This window comes from Myxine glutinosa, chromosome 10 (genome assembly GCF_964187855.1).
Source record: "Myxine glutinosa chromosome 10, kmMyxGlut1.1, whole genome shotgun sequence".
NCBI classification, from domain to species: domain Eukaryota; kingdom Metazoa; phylum Chordata; class Myxini; order Myxiniformes; family Myxinidae; genus Myxine; species Myxine glutinosa.
In genome coordinates this window covers 108948027-108965436 of record NC_136270.1, presented here as the reverse complement: position 1 = coordinate 108965436, position 17410 = coordinate 108948027, and the positions used below count along the sequence as shown (strand labels likewise).

The following is a 17410-nucleotide window of genomic DNA, read 5'->3' as shown; positions in this document are numbered from 1 at the left end:
TGCCACCTCGGGTGGTACCAATTAGTGAAATTTCGGGTCCGGGCCCATGGACTAATCCATGGAGTGACGAATCATTGCCACAGATTTTGCCTGGTCATAGAAAAGAGGCAGCAATGAAGTTAAGGCCACACTACACTCTGGTTCTTCTGGAATAGACTGCTTGCTGGCATGGTATCCAGCCCATGATACTGTCTCGTCTCCCTTAAGTGGTGCGTCAGATAGCACTGTCTTCTCCATCTGCTCCAGCCACCTGTCAAAATGCAAGATAATGAACACAATTAAGAACAAACAAGTCCACACAAGTTAACAAGTCTTGGTTATTTAGGTACACATATAACTGTCCACAGTTCAAACACAATAATCAGTTACCTGTACTCAATCTGCATTGCTTCAGGGATGAGTTGGCAGTTGCTTTTGTTGGGACCCGCTAGCTTGGGTACAGGTGGGTCACATTTACCCAGAACAACAGGAGGTACGATGGTGTATGACTGTGGCAGGTGTGCATCTGTTGTTGATGTGTCATCTGGGTTTACCCGTTGAACTCCACGGCTATCGCTATTTGGGTGCTGGAAAAGTGAAATGCCAGTGCCATGGAAGGAGCCGTGGGCACTTGTTGAACTGGGGTTATGATCAATGTTATCCACTGCCCCAGTTGTGAAGAGGTCACTTTTTAGCTCAGGGGGGCAAACTGTACCCTCATTTTGGAAGAAACGGCAGATTCTGTTCCCCAAGTCCGTGGAGATGCTAAGCACCCTGTCATAGGAGATCGAGAGACCCAGGTTGAACATAGTATCAACCAGGTCTCTTTTTCGAGTCTTTGTGTGGATAAGGGTGCCCAGGTACACAGGCAGGGGAGTCTCCCGATTGTGACTGTGCCTCGTGGACGTGGTAGTACTGCTACTCTCTCTGCGGCGTGAGTAACTGTTGAACATAAGGAGTTGTGAGATTGTGAGAGTAGGTGTTGATACCGACGAGTGGCTTGACTGCTCTTGGATGTTAGGACCATTCAAGATCATAGAAACTAGTGATACAAGCGAATTAGGTACCGAATGTTCTTGGCAGTGGGCTTCAAATGAACCACTAAATGTTGAGTTCATTTTCAACATGTCTCTACGAACTATATTTGCGGCTCTAGCAAGACAAACTCCATCACTGTCAGTGTCGTGATCACATGCCTTCTGAAGGGCTGAGCCAACATCCTGGTTGAAAGCAAGCAGAATATCTCGACCGGACATGTGCTCCTCTAGGTCTGGAAAATATGTCATGATTCGATCTTTGAGTTTGGTGGAGTGGACACGCCTGGTCAAGACTGTTCCAAGCTGTTCCAGCCTGGTGGTGTATAGTCTTGCTAGGTCTACCAGCTTGAACACTGGTGTCACAAGAGCATCTGTGCGGGCATCATCGATGTAGGACACTAGCTCTCCAAGTGCTATACCGTGATTGATATCATCTTGTTCATTCAGTGTTGTGCTTGTGGCCCTTGCTTTGTTATAAAGTGACACCAGACACTTCACGTGGTACTGTGCATCTTGTGCTATAAGGTCACCTGCACTCAGTTTAGCAAGAAGTGCCTGATCTCCTAGTTTCAGGGCAGCTGTCCTGACATGTTTATCGAGGTCGAAGGTGGAAGCTTTTCGCAGAGAATTAGTACCCGCTGGTTTGTCACAAAAGAAACACTTTTCAGGCTGTGGCTGTGTGTGGTCTACATGTACTCTGTGACGGGTGTACTTTCTTGAGACACTTGCGGTTTCTTCACTAGACGTTTCTCTTTTTTGTGCCCGATGCAGTTCAGTTTTGTTGTATTTCAGTCTGCATGAATCATGCCACTTAGCCTTGTGGCTCTGGAAGGTTGACTGGATACCTTCACCATCGTCCAGGCGGGACAGTTCTAGAGATTTTGGCAGGCAGCCCATCTGGCTGAAGGTGAGGAGATAATCTGCAAGAGTTTGGTATCCGGACCCTGTGGTTCGCTTGGAATCAACTGGACAGGCAAGGGCCTCATCGGTGACCTCCTGACATAACACACACTTCTTCCAATCTGTCAGATAAGGCATGTTTGTTCCAGATGTACTAGGGCTTTGGGGGTCTAATAGCTTGAAATTTTTGTTGGCCATTGTCAATTAAGCATTATCCACCACCACCATCCAATCAATATACAAATTGGGAACCAAATCTAGGTAGCTACTACAGTCAATGAGCGAAGGTGCAGTGCAGTCGAGTTATCATCTGAAAAAGAAATACATACATTATTATCATAAATATAGTAATTCGCTTTCGTAACTTTTCACTAGCCTTGCATTGTTCCTTATAGTCACCTAGTCTATGATAGGAAAGTTCATAAAGCTACATCAAAGTTGTTCATATAAAGGTATTGAACCAAAATTACACCCAGGAGAAATCAGATAGTCATGCAAAGTTAAATAATTAAACCGCTAGACCAGTCCTGTCTATTGCAATGGTAAACCATTTGTTCTGCCCCTTATAGGCCACCGTAGATTCCAATTTTGAACCCAGTATGAAGGTATTGCATAGCATGTACATGACAATTTATAATATGCTCATTACATTGTGTTTCAATAGCAGCACAAATGACAAGTCTGAAATAATAGGTAAATATGTCCTTCTTAGCCGCCATTTTGTAAAATGGCCGCCATTTTGGGCCAAGGAGAAATCTGGAATGCCCCTACATCCAAATTTCACTGTAAGGGTATGCCCTAACTGTGTGCCAAGTTTCATGCTTGTATCATCAAAGGCACAATTCTACCACAATTCTTCACATATCTGCCGGACTAATAATAACAAATTTGACTTCACTGTTACAATACTTAGTATTCAACCGCTTTGCTATGTTGTTATGACACTCCAAATTGAGCTCAGGTGCATCCAATTTCCTTTGATAATCTTTGAGATAGATGTCTCTACAACTTGATTGGAGTCTACCTGTGGCCAACTCAATTGATAGCACAAGATTTAGAAAGGAAAACACCTTTCTATTCAAGGCCCCATTGCTGACAGTGCATGTCAGAGCAGAAACCCCACCATGAAGTCAAAGGAACTGTCCCATTCAACTCCGAGATAGAATTGTGAGGATGCATACAGTACATCTGAGGAAGGGTATAAAACAATTTCTAGAGTGTCGAAAGTTACCAAGACCATAGTGAGCTCCATCATTAGGAAATGGGAAAAATATGGAACTACCCAGACTCTTCCTAGAGCTGGCCGTCCAAAAACACAGACTCTTCCTGGAGCAGGGGATCCCACTCTTTTTTGTGTTATGGCCCCCTTGGCTCCCAAAACACATCCCCAGCACCCCCCTCCCTTTCGCGAGGGTCGAGCGGCGGAGCATGTGTAAGCAGGCTAGAGGGTCTGTGGGCATGCCCCCCAGAAAATTTTTGGTTCAAATTACCCCATGGACCCCCGAGAAATACACCATGTCCCCCCAGGGGGCCATGGCCCCCAGGTTGGAAACCGCGGTCCTAGAGTAACCGGGCAAGAGGACCTTGGTCAGGGAGGTGACCAAAAACCCAATGACCACTCTCACAGAACTATAGAGTTCTTTGGCTGATATGTGAGAACCTGCCGGAAGAAAAACAGTCTCCATCTAGGCTCAATTAGAGTGGCCAGACGGAAGCCACTCCTCAAAAAAGGCACATGACAGCATGCCTGGAGTTTGCAAAGAGGCACTTGAAAGACGCTGAGAGCATGAGGCAAAAGATTCCATGATGAAATCTGATGAGATGAAAACGAGATGAAAATTGATCTCTTTAGCCTGAATGCAAAGTGCTACATTTGGCAGAAACCGAGCACAGCTCATCACCCATCTAACACCATCCCTACCGTGAAGAATGGTGGTGGTAGCATCATGCTATGGGGATGTTTTTCAGTGGCCAGGACTGGGAGGATAGAGGGAACAATGAATGGAGCCAAATACGGGCAAATCCTTGATGAGATCCTACTTCAGAGTGCAAACTACCTTAAATTGCGGCAAATATTTACGTTCCAACAGGACAATGACCCCAAGCATACAGCCAAATCAAGACTGCAATGGCTTCAGAACAGGAATGTGAAAGTCCTTCAGTGGCCCAGCCAAAGCCCAGACTTGAATCCCATTGAGAATCTGTGGAAAGACTTGAAGATTGCTGCTCACCGATGCTCCCCATCCAACTTGACAGAGCTTGAGCAAATCTGTAAGAAAGAATGGGAGAAACTCCCCAAATCCAGATGTGCAAACCTGATACAGACATCCCCAAGAAGACTCAAAGCTGCAATCGCTGCCAAAGGCGCTCCTACGAAGTATTGACTTGGGGGATTGAATACTTACGTGTTAGATATTTCTGTGTTTCATTTTTAATTACTTTGTAAAAAATTATAAAATAAAATAAATTTCCACTTTGACATATGTGTTCTTTTGCACGTAAAGAATTTTAAGAATTCCACTTAAAACGAATTTCTAACCAACCAAAAATAGGACATGGAGCATTGGAGCATGTCTATTCGATCTAATATGAGGCAAGTGTGTACTCGACACACGTCGGTCTCCTTCTTAAGTTAAATGCATTTTAACTGTATTATTTATTTCACGTGTACAATGGAGGTTGTTTTTGATTATTTTTAGATTTTTTGAGATATTTTGATTGCTGAAGCATCATGGGCAAAGAAAGCCATCAAAACCATGATATTCTCTTCATACAGAAACAACCTCCACTGTTTCCTTTGTAAACTTTCATATCATTGCCCAGAAGTTTTTTGTTGGCTCAACCAATCGGTTAAGACATTACTGAAGAAATAGATATAAACACCATAGTTTAAGGAAACTCACGGCGTCGTTTCTTTTCAATACGCCGTTGGCGACGTTCCTCTCTCATTTGTGCCTCTTCTTCTTCCTGGTTTTGTCGGCATTTATGAAAATTCTCCACCACAACGCCCACGAACATATTGAGCACAAAGAAACTGACGAGAAGCAAGAAGGATATGAAGTACAGTAGCATCCACGGGTTGTAGTTGATGACTGGCTGTAGGGGATAAAAAATAATTTAGTCGATGCCAATTTACTTGAAATTCACCCTCCTGAAAATACAAAGGCAGTTAATTAAGAAAACTTGATTTTTTGATTTTTCAGATAATCACATATTTTCACATTAGTGAAATAGCAATGATCGAATTTTGCGAAATAAAAGCTTGAAAACTCACACTGAACAAACATTTTTTGGGAGCATGTGAACGCTAAGATTTAGTAGAAGTCCATAATCCAGGGAAGTCCTTTTGATCTAAAAAAAACCAAAAAACAATCGCCATGTAGCTTTTGATTGGGGAATCAATTCAGTGACACAATATGCAGATTCTTTTAAAATTTCAGGTCAAATCGGGTGAAAATTGGTGATTTTATGCAACCTTGACCTTTGACCTTTTGATCTAAAAAAAACAACAATCAGCTTCTAGCTTTTAATTGGTGAACCAATTCAGTGACCCAATATGCAAATTCTTAAATTTTCAGTTCAATCAGATGAAGATTGACAATTCTATGAGACGCTGACCTTTGACCTTTTGACCAAATTATTAATTTGCCTTCTCCATATTCCCATAATAAAGTTTTGCTGAAAATTTGATGACAAAACTGAAATAGTAAATTTAAATTTCAGGTCAATTGGATGAAAATTGATGATTTTAGGTGACGATAATTTCCCGACATATTCTGATGTATCTTAGCCTGTGGATGGGCAGAAATGGTGTGAAATCCGAATAAAATGTCACGGACGAGTTCTGTGGGCGAGGTGGACAGCTGGTGTGCCATCACATACTGGGACATGATGCAGCGAACTGATCTTCCAGGAGGACAAAGTTTAGAGGTGATAAGCTACATCTGCCAGACGTTTTTCCCACCAGGCACTTTGTGTTCCATTACCCCAATTAAGGGAAAGGAATTCAGTCTCCGACATGCCCGTAGCTTTCCAGGCAAGAACAAAAACTGGAAAGATTTCAAAACAACTCTTTAGGGACAAAGATAAGTTTATTTTTAAGTGCTGGGATGTCCATCTGTGTTAAAGAATAAAATTGAAGTGAAAGTATTTAATGTTTACCTTCAGCTCTTTGGCATTTTATTTTAGGGTACAAAGAGTGCCTTTTTTTTGTTTTTTAAATAATGTCATTTTCCCTGCTGGAGCGGGGGTTAGCCTTGCGGGCCCCATGACAATCATGATTCCCTGTTTGAGGCAATGTTTTTATGGCCGGATGCCCTTCCTGACGCCAACCCTTGGTCACGCTCTTTTGATGCACAGGGATACGGTGTACCTATTCTAAATCGGGGTACACACTGGGATCATTCATCCCAGCAAGCTGGTACTCAATTTGCCGACCTCGGAAGGATGACAGGCTGAGTCAACCCCCCTGGCGTTAATTCAGCGATCGACCAGGATTCGAACCCAGGATCCTCGGATCCCAAGCCGGCACCCTAACTGCCTAACCCTAACCGCCTGACTGCCCTAACCGCCTTTGAAGTACATAATCTTTTTCTTTGTGCAAAGACCTTTTTTAAGCATTTATGGCACCAGAAGGAAATAAAATATATTAATGTGGATGGGATCCAGTGAGCTAATATGCACATCCCTAAAGAAATGTCCTAATTGCAACCTTCCGTGGGCAAGGTGGCCTGTATTTGCCAGTGTCTTATCAACTTGCAAGCTCACACCCTCGATTTAGTAGAACCAAAAAATTAAATATCATGAAAGCAATCAAAGGTATCCTGGTTGTGTGCCCCCAGGGAGGACAAAGCGCATCCACATAGACGAAATCTAGTTATCCCTTAGTATTCTGTTTAGCAATTAAGATTTTTTTTTTTTTTTTTTTTTTTTTTTTTTTGTATACAAGATCGAGGCTCGTGAAAGAGCTAACATTAATCACACAAAAAGACAAACCGACACACAAAACAGAAAAAACAAGGGGAGCGGCAGACAAGATGGGGAGAGAGGGGGAAGGACACAAAAGAGAGGGGGAAGAGGGGGAAGGACACAAACACAACATTTGAGAGCAGGGACATCGGGAGGACTTGGGGGGAGGTGGGAGAGGATTAAAACATATGAACACTGCAAGGACTCTGGGGTGAATTACCGGGGGTAGAAAAGATCAAGGTTTTCGATGGGGGACGATAAGAGATGGTGGTGAACAGCTGTTTTAAAGACCTGGAGGGAGGAGTGGGATTGAAGGGAGTGGGGGAGTTTGTTCCAGAGGCGGGAGAAAAGGGGAATGAAAGAGTGAAGGTGAGCAGAGAGCCTAGACTTTGGCAGTTTAACCATAAGAGGGTTGCAGGCAGATCTTGTGCGACCTGAAGGAATATTGGGGGGACAGAGCACAGAGAGAGCTGGGGGAGCAAGGCCGGAGAGGAGTCGGTAGAAGACAGAAAGACCACCAACCTGCCTGCGGTGAGTTAGTGAAAGGCCCTCGGCGTTGACTACATCGCAGGAGATTCCAATGATTCTGAAAGCTTTGGCCTCAACAGCGTGAAGCCGAGCAAGGTGTGAGGCAGGAGCACCAGCCCAGAGGGGGGAACAGTATTCCATTGAGCTGCGGATGAAAGCCTTGTATGTGGTGAGGAGCTCAGGTGTGCCAAGGAAGGACTTCGCACGACGGAGGATGCCCAGTCGGCGACTGGCTTTGGAGGCCAGCTTGGAAATGTGGTTTTCCCAAGAAAGATCATGGCAGATAGTGAGACCCAAAAGCTTGAGCGACAGAACTTCTTGGAGAGGATTGTTGAGAAAGTAGATGGGAGGGTTGTCCAGTCGGTCCTTTCGGAGAGACATTGTAAGAGTGTGAGATTTGTCAGGATTGAAAGACATGTTCCACTTGTTTGACCAGTCTGTGATTTTGTCCAGGTCTGCAGAGAGTGAGGAGGCTGCAGACTGCCGATCTGAGGGATGAGGAATGGAGCGACAGAGAGTAGAGTCGTCAGCAAAGAGATAGAGAGGATTTTCAAGAGAGTCAGAGAGATCATTGATGAAGACCAGAAAAAGCACAGGGCCCAGAACACTACCTTGGGGAACTCCAGCCTGAACAGGAAGAGGAGATGAGAGAAACCCATTCAGGGCCACACGTTGACTACGACCAGAGAGGAAGTCCGCCAGCCATGCGTGGAGATTTCCATGGATACCAAAGGAGGAGAGTTTGGAGAGCAGAGCAGGGTGCCAGACCGTATCGAAGGCACGTGAAATGTCAAGGGAGACTGCTCTAATTTCCTGTTTGGCGTTGAGGACCTCCATCCATTGTTGAGAAAGCAGAAGCAGCATGTCCAGAGTAGAGTGACCAGGTCTGAAACCAAATTGATGATCAGAGATCAAGCCATTGGAGAAGAGGAAAGATTTAATATCTGAAGCAATGATGGATTCCATGACTTTGCTGATAATTGGGAGAAGGCTGATTGGTCTGTAGTTGCTGGGATCTGTTTTTGCACCTTTTTTGTGCAAAGCGGTGATGTTGGCTGATTTCCAAGCAGATGGCAGATGACCTTGAGCAAAAGAGAGGGTGAAGAGAACAGAAAGAGGGAGTGAAAGAGCAGAAGAACATGATTTTAGGACCCGTGGGCTGATGCCGTCAGGACCAGTTGCAGAATCAGAGTCGAGGGTTGACAGAAACTTTTCCACCTTGTCAGGAGGAAAGGACACAGAGTCCAGGAACAGCTGGGTACGACTGGGTACGGTGGGTACAGAGAGGGATGGGTTTGGGACACAAGATTTAGAGGCAAACACAGAGTTGAGGCATTCAGCTTTTTCACGTGCGGAGTCAGCCGTTAAGCCGTTTGAGGTGAGGGAGGGGATGGAGGGGGAACAAACACCAGAAACAGATTTGACCAGACGCCACCAGGATTTGGAAGAGGGAGACAGATAAGAGAGTTCGGTCTTGAGAATGGTGAGATATTGTTTCCTGGCTCTCCTGAGGGTGGACACACACTTGTTTCGGGCTTTGTGAAAGGAAATGAGATTTCCTTCCGTTGGATAAATATATCGTATTAATGAAATATATCATATTAATATCGTATTATCGAAATATATCGAAATATATCGGAAGAAATATATCGTATTAATGTGGATATATATGCATTGCAAATGTTAGTCAGTTTAATTACATGTTGTTTTTCTTTCTACATTCTTGACCCGACCCATTTCATGCGCAACAACTACATGCCTCACACAGACCCGCCACAACAGCCCCAGGTGATAAACTCGTGTGTGCGCGCCAGAAAGCGATCAATCATCTCAAAATGACAGGAAAGTAGGACCTCCCCTTTCCCAGAAAGCTTGGTGAGTCAGCCAATGACAAACTGTTACTAGGTAGAACAGCAGGAGGTGGGCCCACAGGGAGGGGCGGATGGCGGGAAGAAAAAGGGCTATGAATATCCAACACAACAAAGAAACTCATGCAGGGTGTTTCGCTTTATTGAGCGAGGTATGGAATAGAGTGTCTGGGGAACACTAAATTGATCAAGCTACCCTTTTCAGGGAAGAGTTAGAGCTGGACTCATAAAAATTATGCTTGATTGCCCATATTGCTGCCTTCGGAACCCGTTGATTGCGTCGTAGCACGGTGCCTGCGGGGAGTGCCTTTGCCTGGCCTAAACGTAGTAGCGCTAGGCCAGTGGGAACGTCGTTCCCACGCGTAGAGGTGTCCTGCGCGTGGCGGCGGTATCTTACCGCTCTCTTTTAGACCCTGGTGTTGGGCTAGCGGCTAGGGTGCCAGCTTAGGATCGAAGGATCCTGGGTTCGAATCCCGATCGATCGCTGAATTAACGCCAGGGGGGTTGACTCAGCCTGTCATCCTTCCGAGGTCGGCTGATTGAGTACCAGTTCACTGGTAATTCCCTGTGTGTCGTAAAAAGGCGACAAACAGGGTTGGCGGCAGGAAGGTCATCCGGCCGTAAAACATTGCTTCAAAAAGGGGACCAAAAAACAACAACAACCACGGTCCCCGAAAAAGGCCAACCCCCGCTTTGCGGGGAAAATGGCCTCTAAACGGTGGTTTTGGTTTCTCTCTCTTTGGCATCTCGCATGGTCTTTCTCTTCCTTTCCTATTGTCTGCTCGCTATGCTACAACTCGCTCATTTTGCTTCACCTTGCTCACTCCTTCAGTGCTTTTCAATTACATTTCACATCTTTCTCATCTCTACACATACATGCACCTTTCGCTTCACACCTCTTCATTTCTACCTAGTTGCCTTACCTCGTTGCCTGGCCATATCGCAGCCCTTCACCTCAGTTCACCTTGCAGTTAGCCCATCTCCAGCCGCGAACTGCTACATACCATTGCATGCAGCCACCCGTACCATCGGGCACTTAGAGGGAGTGCAAGCAGAACACACGCAGCTATCCGTACCCACGGGCGCACGGTAGGAGTGCAAGCAGAGCAGAGGAAGGAACTCGGGAGGGAGGAGCGAGGAGGTCAACACAGGGACCATTAGGCCAGATCATTGGGCGGTGGCAACTCAACGGCGTCGTACCTGGTGTGTTGGAGCACACACAGATCCCATATGTTTCTTTCTTTCCTCTCCCTCTTCTAACCCTCCCCCATCTCTCACTTCTTACATATAAGCATACAAGTGTTAAGTCACTGTTAAGGTTCTGAGGCCGGCGGGTATGTCACATAGTGGTATGGGAATGTTATACGTGTTATAAATACTTGCTTGCCTGCCTTTAGAAATACTTTCTGGCCTGCCATTGTAAATACTTTCCTGAAAACAAGCTTGAAACTGTCTTGACTTGTCTTGTCCTGCTTTGATCATGACATAGTGTGCCTGAGGGCCATTGTTCCAGGGCTAAATTGGTCCCTGATAGACATAGGGTACGGCGAGTAATGTTGGCTCACTTGGCCAATTAACATCTGTTATGTGCCTGTCGGCATGGTTCCCCATCTGTGGCAGTCATCTCACAGGTACGGTAAACCGACACTGGGCGCGAGGATCTGGCCAGAAGTGAGTGTTGCGGACAGCATCTGAAGACTTTTTATGGATGCCTTGGACACGACATCTGTCACAATACTTTTTCACCTGTGGGTCCATATTTTGCCCATATTTCTTGAGGTCCACATTTTCCTTAGGCTGAGATTATTATTATTATTATCTCTCTCCTTTGTGCAAAAGTGGTCAACTGGTCAGACTGTGGGAACGTGTTTGAATTTAAAAACAAATATAGGTAGTTTTTTGTGGTACTTATGTAGTACTTCACAGAGAAATAGCAAAATACATAATATGCTTCTTGCCATAAAAAAAACGGATTCCATTTTCCATTTTCTCTTTTTTGAAAGAAACAGCACTCTTTGTTAGAAGACATATGTGCATTTTAAAGGAGCTGGAAGAACAGCACAAATAGTGGAGAATTTAAAACGAATGCCTGTTGGATAATTTATATATTTATTTACACACACACACACACACACACACACACACACACACACACACACACACACACACACACACACACACACACACACACGTTCTTCACCTGCCATTAAACTAACTTTGAAAATGTAAGCAAAATATGCAATAATCCACTTTCCATACCTAACTCCTGAAAGCCCTACAGCTCTGCTGGACTGTATAAACCGATTAGAAGCCCCACAATTGGCAGAAATAAAACTGCTAACTAGGATTAAATGTTGATTACCTCTGGAAATTGTGAGCTCGCTTAAATGTAATCACATCAAGTTTTGACAATACAAGAATGAATGAGTTATTGCCTGAATAACACCAGCACCATGTGACTTTAGTGTAGCACCTGTTGGTCCACTGCGACAGCATCAAGCCCAGTGTACATGATGTTCACCCATCCATCCTTAGATGACAGGACAAAGAGGGCCATCAGCGCCTGCAATGAGAGGTGAATACGACGTGTGTTGGCCAGTTGGCTTGGTTTGTTCATAAAACAATCGGATTACAAACTGGAATGTGAAAAATATGTCCGCTAAGAACTGTACCATCATCATAATTAATCAAACGAAAAAAATATTGGATTAAGGACCTTTGAAGATATATTTATTGTAATATAGTAAGGCGACACACATTACATGGTCTGAGATAAGACACTTTGTCATATTAAACTGCCAAGTGTACAGTGTATAAACATTTTAAAAGGGAAAACATAACTTCTGCCCACCTTCGGTGGTGGAGGTAAAATGTAAAGTTAAAAGAGAAAGAGGAAGAGAGAAAATGGAGGGGAGAGGGGAGGGAGATTTCAAGAAGAGGGCAAAAAATATTGTTGAGAAGAGGTAAAAGTAGGACACAAAAAGGGAAAGCACTGGAAAAGTGAGAAAAGGCAGTGGGGATGAGGTAGGGTGAAGGAGAAGGAGGTCAAAATCCCACCCCACCTCTTTATTTGTATTTAATAGTTGGACGGTTCTTTCTGCACATGCTGAATCTTAGTGTCTTTGTATAAGCTTCTCCTGTCTGTGTATAAGTAGGGTTTTAATATTATTTCCTATACCATGCACGTCACACTTTAGTTCTCTCACTCCCTCCTCCTCCACCCTCTTGGGCCTTCCACCCCTTATTCTTTCATGCATTTGCCGCTCCTTTGCATGCCTGTGCAGTTTGGTAATCTTATAGCCCTCATATAGTCTGACATATATGGAAATGTGTAAAAGATAAAGGTATAAGAGTGGGATAATGCTTTGCTTCTTTTTCCAATAATAATAACAAACACAACTGGAACGACACTTGTAGAGCGCATAGTCTCACCTCGTACATTCATTCTGAACAAAAGTACCCTCACAAACAGAACACGCTACTATTATGGCCCACTACTATTATGACCCATATACCCATATCATGCATGCACCATATCATGTCACATAGTTTATTATCATCGTTACAACATCATAAATTTAATTCTTCACTCACATTGGGTCGTAGATCAGATATATGAAGTTTCAGATTTTTTCGGAGAAGGATTTCAATTCAATGAATTATGGTGGGAATACCATTTCACAGATTATGTTGAAGGAGCTGTGGCTCCCACGTCGATCGAAAGAATGGACGCGACAAAAAGCTTGAATTCATCTGAGCTGCTTTATTCGAATCAAACACTCAGGCACTCTGGGAAAAACGTTTTACGGTCAGCAATATATATCTATTCCGCCAGGGGGTTTGCCCAGGCCTGGCGCCAGGGGGCGTGGCCCCGCGTCCCGGCTGCGGCCTGGCAAGTTGAGGGCGAGCCTGCCCGGGCGTCCCGACCGAGGCCTGGCAAGTCGAGCGCGGGCCTGCCCGGGCGTCCTGGACGAGCCCGGCCTGGTGATCGCTCCGCGTCCTTGATAGGTGCAAGGCGATTGTGTAACCCCAGCGGCAGCCGCTACACACGTCCCCCCAGAATCGACTTGCACCGGCAGGGTCAACTTGAGGGGGGTCCTGATGACCCGGCCGAAGCGACCCCTGGCGGGTCGTGGGAGGGGGTCCGGTGAGGTGGTGGGCGGTCGAGTGGGGGGCACCGTGGACGGGGGGCGGCCTCGCCGCGGCGGGAGGGCCACCCGTGGTGGGTGGTCGACGTCCACGTGCGCCGGCTTGAGGCGGTCCACTGCAATCCGGTCTGACCTGCCGCCGATGTCGATGACGAACGACTTGTCGTCCCGTCGCAGCACCCGGAAGGGCCCGTCGTACGGCGGCTGGAGTGGCCGCCGATGTGCGTCGTGACGCACAAAAACATACTCCGCGGTGCGGAGTGCTGGGGGGACGTAGGACTGGGGGTCACCGTGGTGGGATGTCGGCACGGGGGCAAACCGTCGGGCGGCCTCCTGGAGGTCCGAGCGCTGGCGAGCTGCGGACCAGGGGCTGGTAGCGTCGGGCACGAATTCGCCCGGGACGCGTAGCACCTGGCCATAGACCAGCTCGGCGGTGGATGCCTGGAGGTCCTCCTTGGGGGCCGTGCGAAGGCCCAAAAGGACCCACGGCAGCCGGTCGGCCCAACCGCCGTCTTGAAGGCCGGCCATGAGCGCGGCCTTCATGGAGCGGTGGAATCGCTCGCACAACCCATTTGCTTGGGGGTGGTAGGCCGTAGTACGGTGGAGCTTGACCCCCAGGTTGCGGGCGACCGCGCCCCACAGCTCGGAGGTGAACTGTGGTCCGCGGTCTGACGAGATGTCCGCCGGTGCGCCGAAGCGGGCGACCCAGGTGGCGATGAAGGCCTGCGCCACGTCGGCGGTGGTGGTGGAGACGAGGGGAACGGCCTCCGGCCACCTGGTGGTCCTGTCCACCATGGTGAGCAGGTGTGTGAACCCTCGTGATGGGGGAAGGGGGCCCACCAGATCCACGTTGACGTGGTCGAAACGTCGTTCGGGCACGGTGAAAGGTGCCAGCGGGGCCTGGGTGTGTCGGTGGACCTTGGCCCGTTGGCAGGCGGTGCAGGCGCTGGTCCAATCGCGGACGTCCCGACGAAGGCCGTGCCAGACGAAACGCGCCGACACCAGCTTCTGGGAAGCTTTCCGGCCCGGGTGGGAAAGGCCGTGGAGGGAGGCGAAGATGCGGCGTTGCCAGGTGACGGGCACGATGGGGCGAGGCCGGCCTTGGGAGACGTCGCAGAGCAGGACAGTGTCCGCGCAGGGGATGTCGGCCAGGCGGAGGCCCGTGTCCGCCGCCCGGAGGGCTTGCACCGTGGTGTCGGTGGTTTGGTCCGCCGCCATAAGCGCAAAATCCACGCCCAGGTGGACCGCGTTCGCGCTGGCCCGGGAAAGACAGTCGGCCACGGCGTTGTTTTTGCCGGCGACGTGCCGGATGTCCGTGGTAAACTCCGACACGGCGGAGAGGTGGCGCTGTTGGCGGGCCGACCATGGCTCCGTGACCTTGGCCATTGCGTAAACCAACGGCTTGTGGTCGACGAACGCCGTGAAAGGTCGGCCCTCCAGGAGGTGGCGGAAATGGCGGACGGCCAGGTGTAGACCGAGGAGCTCCCGGTCAAACGTGCTGTATTTGAGCTCGTTCGGCCGGAGCTGCCGGCTGAAAAAAGCGAGTGGCTGCCAAACCCCGTTCACCCATTGCTCATGTACGGCGCCCACCGCGTAGTCAGAGGCATCCGTGGTGAGGGCGATGGGAGCGTTGAGCACCGGGTGAGCGAGCAGTGTTGCGTCGGCGAGGGCCCGCTTTGAGCTTTGGAAGGCCGCATCCATTGCTGCGGACCAGGCGATGTCGTGCTTGGCCGGCTTGCCCCGGAGGGCTTCGTAGAGGGGCCGCATGAGTTGAGCAGCGCGGGGCACGAAGCGGTGATAAAAATTCACCATTCCCAGGAATTCCTGCAGGGCCTTTATGGTGCGGGGACGCGGGAAAGTGGTGATGGCCTCGACCTTGGTTGGCAGCGGCACAGCCCCGTTCTTGGTGATGTGGTGGCCCAAAAAATCAACGGCCGTCGTGCCGAAGTGGCATTTGGCCGGGTTGACGATGAGGCCGTGCTCGCTGAGGCGCCCGAACAGTGTTCGGAGGTGGAGGAGGTGCTCGGCCCGGGACGTGCTGGCGACGAGGATGTCGTCCAGGTAAACGAAAAGGAACGGCAGGTCACGCAGCACGCCGTCCATCAAGCGCTGGAACGCCTGAGCCGCGTTCTTGAGACCAAACGGCATCCGCAAGAACTCGAATAAGCCGAACGGCGTGATGACTGCCGTTTTAGGGACGTCGGCCGCCCTGACAGGTACCTGGTGATATCCCCGTATGAGATCAATTTTCGAAAAAATGACCCGTCCCGCCAGACGGGCGGAGAAGTCTTGGATATGCGGGATCGGGTACCTGTCGGGTGTTGTAGCGTCATTAAGACGGCGGTAGTCGCCACACGGGCGCCATCCACCCCCCGGCTTTGGCACGATGTGCAGTGGCGAGGCCCACGCGCTATCGGAGCGCCGCACGATGCCGAGGTGCTCCAACGCGTCGAATTCGGCCTTCGCAACGGCAAGCTTGGCTGGGTCGAGGCGGCGGGCCCTGGCGTAGACCGGCGGGCCCGTGGTTGGTATGTGGTGCTCGATCCCATGCCGTACTGCGACGGCCGAAAACGTCGGCCGCGTGAGGGCCGGGAACTCCGCGAGCAGGCGAGCAAACTCGTTCGCCGCCGGGACGGTGCATGCCAGCTCGGTCGGCGCGGAGCTGCTTAATGTGCATACCAGGGAGCTGAAGGTTTCAGCGTTGATTAAACGACGCCGTTGGACGTCCACCAGCAGTCCGTGTGCGCAGAGGAAGTCGGCGCCTAGCAGAGCCATGGGCACGTTGGCGGTTACAAACGTCCAAGCAAAGCGTTGGCCGCCGAAGCAGAGGGTGACGTTGCGCGGGCCGAAGGTGCGGATAGTCGATCCGTTGGCCGCAACCAAGGAGGGGCCGCAAACCGCGGATTGCCTGTCCTGGTCAGAGGCGGGCATGACGCTCAGTTGGGCGCCGGTGTCGCACAGGAAGCGCCGTCCGGACGCTTTGTCCGTGATGAACAGTAAGTTGCCCGTGTGACTGTGGCCGGCGCTCATGGCAGGTAATGAACGCCGGCCTGGCCGTTTCCCGACCCGCCGAAGGTGCACGGGGGTCGGCATGTCCGGGCCTTCTGTCCGAACCTGGCATGATAGGAACACCACGCTTGGTCGGGTGGAGGCTTCGGACGTCGTGCTGGACGTGGTCGGCTCGGTATAGCGGCCGCCAATTGCGTCGGCAGTTCGGCCGTCGAACGCGCCGGGTGCTCGGGCGCCATGGATGGTGCATCAGGCGGCGGCGGGTCCCATGTCGCCGCTGCGATGCGCTGTCCCGCGGCGGAGATTTTGTCGGCTTCTCTGGCAAGGGCCCGGGGATCTGTGATCGTCGTGCTTGCCAGGGCGAGGCGTACCGGGTTAGGCAGCTGACGGAGGAACAGCTCCCGGAACAGGAATGCCGGAGAGTGCTCGCCGAGCAGCGAAAGCATGTAGTCCATTCGCTCGGAAGGGCGCGTGTCGCCGAGCTCGGGCAAATCGAGCAGGCGCCGTGCGCGTTCCGCCGCTGGGAGGGCGAAAGCATCGAGTAGAAGCTTCTTAATCGCGCCGTATTTGTCAGCAGCCGGCGGGTGCTCGAGGAGGCTCAAGGCGCGGGCCGCGGTGGCGGAACCAAGCGCCGCCACAACATGGTGGAAGCGGGTGTCGTCCGCGGTGATGCCTCGCAGGGCGAACTGAGAGTCCGCCTGAGCGAACCAAACAGCCGCGTGAGCCTCCCAGAAGGTAGGCAGTTTAAGCGTCACTGCCGTGTCCATGTCGGTAGGTCACCAATGAAGGAGCTGTGGCTCCCACGTCGATCGAAAGAATGGACGCGACAAAAAGCTTGAATTCATCTGAGCTGCTTTATTCGAATCAAACACTCAGGCACTCTGGGAAAAACGTTTTACGGTCAGCAATATATATCTATTCCGCCAGGGGGTTTGCCCAGGCCTGGCGCCAGGGGGCGTGGCCCCGCGTCCCG

General features: G+C 49.6%; 1 protein-coding gene across 1 annotated transcript in view; it reads right to left on the bottom strand.

Annotated features, from left to right (window-relative positions):
- The window catches only part of LOC137433382 (voltage-dependent T-type calcium channel subunit alpha-1H-like), a gene marked incomplete at its 3' end in the record, with an annotated part of 532188 nt that overhangs the window by 33388 nt on the left and 481390 nt on the right, over positions 1-17410 (bottom strand). Inside the window, exons 24-25 of the mRNA XM_068125712.2 lie at positions 11754-11843; positions 4820-5012 (exon numbers count right to left, since the gene is read on the bottom strand). Coding sequence (XP_067981813.2) covers positions 4820-5012; positions 11754-11843 — 283 coding nt within the window. The remainder of the gene's footprint in view (positions 1-4819; positions 5013-11753; positions 11844-17410) is intronic.